Raw genomic sequence first — 10,606 nt, forward strand, 5'->3', positions numbered from 1 at the left:
ATAACAACAGTCTGGACCACTGGACGGGTTCCGTAGGATTGGAAGGATGCCCTGGTGGTCCCCTCTTTAAGGGGGACCGCACAGACTGTAACAACTACAGGGGCATCTCACTCCTCAGTGTGCCGGGAAAGGTCCTGGCAAGGATTATTCAACATCGCCTTGCCAGGCACGCTGAGGAGAGGCTTGCGGAGCCCCAATGCGGTTTCAGGAAAGGGCGATCCTGCACAGATGCCATATTCTCTGTCCGTCTGCTACAGCAGAGGTGTAGGGAATTCCAACAAGACCTACATCTCTGCTTTATTGACCTGGTCAAGGCCTATGATACCATCAGTAGGCCTGGGCTCTGGGTTGTTCTTCGTGCTTTTGGAATACCTGACCCTCTGCTCACGAACATTAAGGACCTTCATGATGGTGAGCGGGCTCGGGTAAAACTACGTGGCCGGGAGTCAGAGCCATTCCCTGTACACCTTGGGGTGCGACAGGGATGTCCTCTGGCTCCCACATTATTTAACATCTATTTTGACCACGTAGTTCGTGAAGCCTTCAATAGCTGTACCGGGGGAATCTCAATATGGTACAGATATAATGGGAGGCTGATCGATACCCGGGTGCGGTCAAGGGATGGCTCCCTATTGCTCAACCACGTTATGTATGCTGATGATTTGGTAATTGCCGCTCACTCAGAGGAGGAGTTGGAGACGCTGCTGCTGAGAGTGGAGCGTGCCACTAAGTGGTGGGGCCTAACCATCAGCCCCACCAAAACTAAGCACCTGCCTGGGTATTTTGTACCATCGGACACTCCACCCCCACAACTCCCAATCGGTGATGGGGCAGTTGTGCAGAGAGTAGACAACTTACCATACCTGGGCAGTGTGCTTATGACCGGCTCCAGTTTAACAGCACAAGTCTCACTCCGAATCAGTCGAGCGGCAATATCTTTGCATCGGTTGCGTAACGCTGTGTGGAAGCTACCTGGTCTGTCGCTCCGCACTGAGCTTCAGGTCTTCTCGGCCACGGTCATTCCCTCCCTTCTCTACGCTTGCGAAACGTGGACCCCCCTAATGGAACATCTTCGCCGGTTAGAAACATTTAGGCTGGCCTGCCTACGATCCATCCTGGGTTTAACCAGGCTGGATTGTGTGAGGAGCTCACAAATCCTTGAAAGATCTGGGCAAGGTCCCATACAGTGAGGGAAAAAAGTATTTGATCCCCTGCTGATTTTGTACGTTTGCCCACTGACAAAGAAATGATCAGTCTATAATTTTAATGTTAGGTTTATTTAAACAGTGAGAGACAGAATAACAACAACAAAATCCAGAAAAACGCATGTCAAAAATGTTATAAATAGATTCATTTTTTAATGAGGGAAATAAGTATTTGACCCCCTCTCAATCATAATGATTTCTGGCTCTCAGGTATATTTTATACAGGTAACGTGTGTGTGTGTGTGTGTCTGTGTGTCTGTGTGTCTGTGAGACAAAGGCGGCCGGGGGTGGTGCTGGTAGCCACCCACCCCCTCTGTGTGTGTAGGTGCTGCTAATCGCTAGTAACAGCACTTGCCCCTACAGCCTGCTAGAGGCTACCTGGGGGATCTTTGTCTGTGTGTGTAGGTGCTGCTACTCGCTACTGACAGCACTTGCCCCTACAGCCTGCTAGATGCTACCTGGGGGATCTTTGTGTGTGTAGGTACTGCTACTCGCTACTAATAGCACTAGCCCCTACAGCCTGCTAGATGCTACCTGGGAGATCTTTGTCTGTGTATGTGTAGGTGCTGCTACTCGCTACTCGCAGCACTTGCCCCTACAGCCTGCTAGAAGCTACCTGGTAGCTCCTCCGGCAGGCAAGGCTGCGATGGCTGGGTCACGTAGCCCGCATGCCCAGCTACCGCATGCCGAACAGCTTTTGTTTGGCCGGATCGAGGGGGCTAAGCGGGAGCGGCACGGGCTAGAGAAGAGATGGAGCGATGTGGTACAGGAGGACGTGGAGCTGAGTGGACTTGCCGATGACTGGTACCAGCGGTGTCAAGATCGACCTCTGTGGAGGAGGCTCGTGAAGGACGCTACTGGGCAGTTGGAGGCAGTCGCCCTCCAACAACAACGGAGGGTGGAGGAGCGACGCTCAGAACAACGAGCGGAGCGCCGGGTGGCTAAAGCACAGCAGGTTGGCACAGTAGGGGGCACAGGTGGTGCATCAGCCAGTCATCTCAGTCAGTCGACCCGTGGCACCTGCTGGGTCTGCCCCGTGACGTCCTGCCAGCGGGCGTCGACACTTCACGTGGCCTCAAGGTGCACCTAGCCTGGCACAAGCATCGTGGTGACGTCACCGCCACTTAGTGGCGAATGGCGGTTGTTGAGTGTTGTTGTGTGTCTGTGTGTGTCTGCGTGTGTGTCTGTGTGTCTGTGTGTGGTGTCACTGTGTGTAGGGCGTGGTGCTGACTTTCATAGGCGCTGCTGCTACTCGCTACAGCCTGCTAGAGGCTACCTGGGGGATCTTTGTCTGTGTGTAGGTGCTGCTACTCGCTACTAACAGCACTTGCCCCTACAGCCTGTTAGAGACTACCTGGGGAATCTTTGTCTCTGTGTGTAGGTGCTGCTACTCGCTACTAACAGCACTTGCCCCTACAACCTGCAACAGGCTACCTGGGGGATCTTTGTCTTTGTGTCCGTGGCCTTCAAAACATTCGAACCACCTCGAAAAGAACCTGCAAGACAACAACAACATCAACAACAACATCAACAACATCAACAACAACACACACAACTAGACACACACACATAGAGAAACACACACACATAGAGAAACACACACACATAGACACACACATAGACACAACAACAAAACCCGCCATTCGCCACTAAGTGGCGGTGACGTCACCACGACGCTTGTGCCAGACCATGTGCACCTTGAGGCCACGTGAAGTGTCGAACGCTCGCTGGCAGGAGGTCACGGGGCAGACCCAAGTGCCACCGCTCAAATGACTAAGATGACTGAGATGACTGAGATGACTGGCTGATGCACCACCTGTGCCCCCTACTGTGCCAACCTGCTGTGCTTTAGCCACCCGGCGCTCCGCTCGTTGTTGTGAGCATCGCTCCTCCGCCCTCCTTTGTTGTTGGAGGGCGACTGCCTCCAACTGCCCAGTAGCGTCCTTCACGAGCCTCCTCCACAGAGGCCGATCTTGACACCGCTGGTACCAGTCATCGGCAAGTCCACTCAGCTCCACGTCCTCCTGTACCACATCACTCCATCTCTTCTCTAGCCCGTGCCGTGCCCGTTTAGCCCCCTCGATCCGGCCGAACAAAAGCTGTTCGGCATGCGGTGGCTGGGCATGCGGGCTACATGACCCAGCCATCGCAGCCTTGCCCGCCGGAGGAGCTCACCGATGGGACCTTGCCCAGATCTTTCAAGGATTTGTGAGCTCCTCACACAATCCAGCCTGGTTAAACCCAGGATGGATCGTAGGCAGGCCAGCCTAAATGTTTCTAACCGGCAAAGATGTTCCATTAGTGGGGTCCACGTTTTGCAAGCATAGAGAAGGGAGGGAATGACCATGGCCGAGAAGACCTGAAGCTTAGTGCGGAGCGACAGACCAGGTAGCTTCCACACAGCGTTACGCAACCGATGAAAAGATATTGCCGCTTGACTGATTCGGAGTGAGACTTCTGCTGTTAAACTGGAGCCGGTCATAAGCACACTGCCCCAGGTATGGGAAACTCTCCACTCTCTCCACAACTGCCCCATCACCGATTGAGAGTTGTGGGGGTGGAGTGTCCGATGGTACAAAATACCCAGGCAGGTGCTTAGTTTTGGTGGAGCTGATGGTAAGGCCCCATCTCTTAGTGGCATGCTCCAGTAGCGTCTCCAACTCCTCCTCAGAATGAGCAACTATTACCAAATCATCAGCATACATAACGTGGTTGAGCAATAGGGAGCCATCCCTTGACCACACCCGGGCATCGATCAGCCTCCCATTATATCTGTACCAAATGGAGATTCCCCCGGTACAGCTATTGAAGGCTTCACGAACTACGTGGTCAAAATAGATGTTAAATAATGTGGGAGCCAGAGGACATCCCTGTCGCACCCCAAGGTGTACAGGGAATGGCTCTGACTCCCGACCACGTAGTTTTACCCGGGCCCGCTCACCATCATGAAGGTCCATAATGATCGTGCGCAGGGCGTCAGGGACTCCAAAAGCACGAAGAACAACCCAGAGCCCAGGCCTACTGATGGTATCATAGGCCTTGACCAGGTCAATAAAGCAGAGATGTAGGTCTTGCTGGAATTGCCTACACCTCTGCTGTAGCAGACGGACGGAAAATATGGCATCTGTGCAGGACCGCCCTTTCCTGAAACCGCATTGGGACTCTGCAAGCCTCTCCTCAGCATGCCTGGCAAGGCGATGTTGAATAATCCTTTGCCAGGGCCTTTCCCGGCACACTGAGGGGTGAGATGCCCCTGTAGTTGTTACAGTCTGTGCGGTCCCCCTTCTTAAAGAGGGGGACCACCAGGGCATCCTTCCAATCCTGCAGAACCCATCCAGTGGTCCAGACTGTTGTTACGATGTCATATAGGGCAGTCTGTGCACAAACGCCACCCTCCCTCAGCATTTCGCTTGGGAGATCATCTCTGCCCGGTGCCTTTCCTGGTCTCAGACTCCGGATCGCCTTCAGTACTTCCTCAACAGATGGCACCTCAGCCAGCCACTCACAGGGGGTGACTTCTTCCAAAATTTGAGGCACCGCAGCATCAGCAGGGTCATCCCCACTTTGTGCCACGATGTTTTCTAGGCTGAGGGGTTTCCCCTCCCCCAGGACCTCACAGAAATGCTCAGCAAATCTGCAAACCTGTTCCTGTGGGTCGGAGATTGGAACACCACTTTTTCCCCTAATGATGGTAATAGGTGTGGCGCTGCAGGTTACTTTATTGATGGAGTTAAATAGAGATTTGTGATCAAGGGCCACTAAGGCAGACTCCATCTCCTCAGCAACCCGCGACCACCACCCATCCTTGCAGCGCCTCACGGCTCTCCGAACCTCCGAGCAAAGGTTGCGGTAAGCCTCCTCATTCTCTGGCAGGCGCATCTTACAGATGACAAGTCGATGGTCAGAGGGCAGATCAGCTCCACGGTAGGTCCTGGTGTCAAGGACATGGGCTCGCATCCGCTGGTCCTTCACTATATAGTCCACCAGATGTTCTTGCTTGGACCCGGCATATATCCATGATGTTGTGTGGATGCGCCGATGCCGGAACAGCGTGTTGGTAATTACAAGCCCATGGGCTGCACAAAAATCTAGCAGCCTCCTACCGTTGTTATTGAGCTGATCTGGCCCATGCCCTCCAATCACTCCAGACGAGGTGCCAGCATCATGACCAACTCGGGCATTGAAGTCACCCAACATGATGACTCTATCCCGAGGTGCCAGTTTAGTCACAGCACCTGTGACAGGAGGTCATAGAAGGCATCTGACTCTTCGGCTTTGCCTGCATCCCTCCACGGATGTTCGTTTTCGGTGGGGGCATAAGTAACCACGACCACCACTCCTCGCCTCCGGTTGATGGGAAGGCGAGCCCAAAGTAGCCTGGGGCTTACAGCTTCCCACACCTCACCGCCACGCTCCCACGCACCCTTCATTCTTTTGTTCAAAAGAAGAGCCACTCCCTGTTGTTTGGCAGTCTCCTGCCCCGAGTAGAGGACTGTCCACCCCTCATGGAGGTAGGAGCCAGAACTGGTCAACTGGACCTCCTGAATGCCACAGAGATCCAGGCGGTACCGGTCCAGCTCCCGACAGAAGAGTGGCAGCCTCAACTCTGCAGTGAGTGTTCGAACATTCCACGTGGCCACACGAAGTGGCTTTTCGTTGTTTCTGGAGGAGCCCCGAGGGTTGAGATTCAATCTCCTGGCTCCGCCAATTGGGGTTTGGCCAGGAGACGTCATAGACGCCTGTCCCCCCGGGGCCTCCGGCACAAGCTTATTAGTTAGATAATTTAGTCGTGGTTTCGTGGTAATTAATTGAAGGTGGAGGGGTTACCAGCCCCTCGCACCCGTCCAGAGCCCCCGTTTAGCCCCTGTGGTGGTCATAGACGCCATGAGGGGAGGAGCCAATCGGAATTGGACCTCCCCCCACAGCACTGTCCACGACAGAGTTGCCAGTCCGGCACCGCGAGGAGGTAGGGGGTTGTTTTGCCAGACACACATAGACACACTCACACATAGATACACACGTGGTGGTGGTGGTGGTGGTGATGGTGGTGGTGATGGTGGTGGTGGTCATGATGGTAGTGATGGTAGTGATGATGATAGTGGTAGTGATGGTAGTGGTGATGGTGGTGATGCTGGTGCTGGTGATGATGGTAGTGATGGTAGTGGTGATGGTAGTGATGGTGATGGTGGTAGTGATGGTAGCAATGTCCATCACCTCTAGGGCGATGAGAAAGACGATCATCCACTCGTGATAGTGATGATGGTGTTGATGGTGGTGATGGTGGTGATGGTGCTGATGGTGGTGATGGTGGTGGTGATGGTGGTGATGATGATGGTGGTGGTGATGGTGGTGATGGTGGTGGTGATGGTGGTGATGGTGGTGATGATGGTGGTGATGGTGATGATGGTGGTGATGGTAGTGATGGTGTTGATGGTAGTGATGCTGATGATGATGGTGGAGGTGATAGTAGTGATGTACATCACCTCTACAGCGATGAGGAGGACGATCATCCACTCGTGATGGTGTTGATGGTGGAGGTGATGGTAGTGATGATGGTGGTGTTGGTGGTGATGATGGTGATGGTGGTGATGATGGTAGTGATGATGGTGATGATGGTGATGGTAGAGGTGATGATGGTAGTGATGGTGATGATGGTGATGTTAGTGATGTCCATCACCTCTACAGCGATGAGGAGGACGATCATCCACTCGTGATGGTGATGGTAGTGGTGGTGATGTTAGTAGTGATGATGATGGTGATGTTAGTGATGTCTATCACCTCTACAGTGATGAGGACGATCATCCACTCGTGATGGTGATGATGGTGGAGGTGATGGTAGTGATGATGATGGTAGTGATGTCCATCACCTCTACAGCGATGAGGAGGACGATCATCCACTCGTGATGGTGTTGATGGTGGAGGTGATGGTAGTGATGGTGATGATGGTGATGGTAGTGATGTCCATCACCTCTACAGCGATGAGGAGGACGATCATCCACTCGTGATGGTGATGTTAGTGGTGATGATGGTGATGGTAGTGATGTCCATCACCTCTACAGCGATGAGGAGGACGATCACCCACTCGTGATGGTAGTGAAGATGATGGTGATGATGGTGGAGGTGATGGTAGTGATGGTGGTGATGGTGGAGGTAGTGATGTCCATCACCTCTACAGCGATGAGGAGGACGATCATCCACTCGTGATGGTGATGATGGTAGTGATGGTGATGATGGTGATGATGGTGATGATGGTAGTGATGGTGATGATGGTGATGTTAGTGATGTTAGTGATGTCCATCACTTCTACAGCGATGAGGAGGACGATCATCCACTCGTGATGGTGATGATGGTAGTGATGGTCGTGATGGTGATGATGGTGATGGTGGTGATGGTGATGTTAGTGGTGACGGTGATGATGGTGATGATAGTGGAGGTGATGGTAGTGATGTCCATCACCTCTACAGCGATGAGGAGGAGGATCATCCACTTGTGATGGTGATGATGGTAGTGATGGTCGTGATGGTGATGATGGTGATGGTGATGTTAGTGGTGACGGTGATGATGGTGATGATAGTGGAGGTGATGGTAGTGATGTCCATCACCTCTACAGCGATGAGGATGACGATCATCCACTCGTGATGGTGATGATGGTGATGGTGGTGATGGTAGTGGTGATGATGGTGGAGGTGATGGTAGTGATGTCCATCACCTCTACAGCGATGAGGAGGACGATCATCCACTCGTGATGGTGATGATGGTAGTGATGGTGATGATGGTGATGGTAGTGATGATGGTGATGATGGTGATGATGGTGATGATGGTAGTGATGTCCATCACCTCTACAGCGATGAGGAGGAGGATCATCCACTCGTGATGGTGATGATGGTAGTGATGGTCGTGATGGTGATGATGGTGATGGTAGTGATAGTGATGGTGGTGATGGTGGTGATGGTGATGTTAGTGGTGATGATGGTGATGATGTTAGTAGTGGTGATGGTGATGATGGTGATGGTAGTGATGTCCATCACCTCTACAGCGATGAGGAGGACGATCATGCACTCGTGATGGTGGTGATGGTAGTGATGGTAGTGATGGTGATGGTGGTGATGGTGATGTTAGTGGTGATGATGGTGGAGGTGATGGTAGTGATGTCCATCACCTCTACAGCGATGAGGAGGACGATCATCCACTCGTGATGGTGATGATGGTAGTGATGGTGATGATGGTGATGATGGTGATGATGGTAGTGATGGTGATGATGGTGATGTTAGTGATGTTAGTGATGTCCATCACTTCTACAGCGATGAGGAGGACGATCATCCACTCGTGATGGTGATGATGGTAGTGATGGTCGTGATGGTGATGATGGTGATGGTGGTGATGGTGATGTTAGTGGTGACGGTGATGATGGTGATGATAGTGGAGGTGATGGTAGTGATGTCCATCACCTCTACAGCGATGAGGAGGAGGATCATCCACTTGTGATGGTGATGATGGTAGTGATGGTCGTGATGGTGATGATGGTGATGGTGGTGATGGTAATGTTAGTGGTAACGGTGATGATGGTGATGATAGTGGAGGTGATGGTAGTGATGTCCATCACCTCTACAGCGATGAGGATGACGATCATCCACTCGTGATGGTGATGATGGTGATGGTGGTGATGGTAGTGGTGATGATGGTGGAGGTGATGGTAGTGATGTCCATCACCTCTACAGCGATGAGGAGGACGATCATCCACTCGTGATGGTGATGATGGTAGTGATGGTGATGATGGTGATGGTAGTGATGATGGTGATGATGGTGATGATGGTGATGATGGTAGTGATGTCCATCACCTCTACAGCGATGAGGAGGAGGATCATCCACTCGTGATGGTGATGATGGTAGTGATGGTCGTGATGGTGATGATGGTGATGGTAGTGATAGTGATGGTGGTGATGGTGGTGATGGTGATGTTAGTGGTGATGATGGTGATGATGTTAGTAGTGGTGATGGTGATGATGGTGATGGTAGTGATGTCCATCACCTCTACAGCGATGAGGAGGACGATCATGCACTCGTGATGGTGGTGATGGTAGTGATGGTAGTGATGGTGATGGTGGTGATGGTGATGTTAGTGGTGATGATGGTGGAGGTGATGGTAGTGATGTCCATCACCTCTACAGCGATGAGGAGGACGATCATCCACTCGTGATGGTGGTGATGGTGATGATTGTGATGATGGTGATGATGGTAGTGATGATGATGGTGATGTCCATCACCTCTACAGCGATGAGGAGGACGATCATCCACTCGTGATGGTGATGGTGGTGATGGTGGTGATGATGATGGTGGTGATGGTGATGATGGTGTTGATGGTGGTGATGACGGTGATGATGGTGATGATAGTGGAGGTGATGGTAGTGATGTCCATCACCTCTACAGCGATGAGGAGGACGATTATCCACTCGTGATGGTGATGATGGTAGTGATGATAGTGATGGTGATGTTAGTGGTGATGGTGATGTTAGTGGTGATAATGGTGATCATGGTAGTGATGGTAGTGATGGTGATGGTGGTGATGGTGATGTTAGTGGTGATGATGGTGATGATGGTAGTGATGGTGATGATGGTGATGGTAGTGATGTCCATCACCTCTACAGCGATGAGGAGGACGATCATCCACTCGTGATGGTGGTGATGGTGATGGTAGTGATGGTGATGGTGGTGATGTTAGTGGTGGTAATGGTAGTGATGGTGATGATGGTGATGGTGGTGATGGTGGTGATGGTGATGTTAGTGGTGATGATGGTGATGATGGTAGTGATGATGGTGATGATGGTGATGATGGTGATGGTGATGTTAGTGGTGATGATGGTGGAGGTGATGGTAGTGATGGTGATGGTGGTGATGGTGATGTTAGTGGTGATGGTGATGATGGTGATGATGGTGATGGTAGTGATGTCCATCACCTCTACAGCGATGAGGAGGACGATCATCCACTCGTGATGGTGATGATGGTGGTGATGGTAGTGATGGTGATGGTGGTGATGTTAGTGGTGATGGTGATGTTAGTGGTGATGATGGTGATGTTAGTGATGGTGATGATGGTGGAGGTGATGTTAGTGATGTCCATCACCTCTACAGCGATGAGGAGGACGATCATCCACTCGTGATGGTGATGATGGTGATGGTAGTGATGGTAGTGATGGTGATGATGGTGATGATGGTAGTGATGGTAGTGATGATGATGGTGATGGTAGTGATGTCCATCACCTCTACAGCGATGAGGAGGAGGATCATCCACTCGTGATGGTGATGATGGTAGTGATGGTCGTGATGGTGATGATGGTGATGGTAGTGATAGTGATGGTGGTGATGGTGGTGATGGTGATGTTAGTGGTGATGATGGTGATGAT

General features: G+C 51.8%; 1 protein-coding gene across 1 annotated transcript in view; it reads right to left on the reverse strand.

Moving 5' to 3' along the window:
- Positions 1–1,258: 1,258 nt before the first annotated feature.
- Positions 1,259–10,606, reverse strand: part of RMND1 (required for meiotic nuclear division 1 homolog) — a gene marked incomplete at its 5' end in the record, with an annotated part of 53,200 nt that continues 43,852 nt past the window's right edge. Inside the window, one exon of the mRNA XM_032944032.2 lies at positions 1,259–2,701. Within this exon, the coding sequence (XP_032799923.2) occupies positions 2,672–2,701 (30 nt within the window). The remainder of the gene's footprint in view (positions 2,702–10,606) is intronic.

The sequence above is a fragment of the Petromyzon marinus genome (genome assembly GCF_048934315.1).
Source record: "Petromyzon marinus isolate PM22_M1 ecotype Great Lakes invasive population chromosome 84 unlocalized genomic scaffold, UKy_Petmar_22M1.pri1.0 chr84_unloc.2, whole genome shotgun sequence".
Taxonomy (NCBI): Eukaryota; Metazoa; Chordata; class Hyperoartia; order Petromyzontiformes; family Petromyzontidae; genus Petromyzon; species Petromyzon marinus.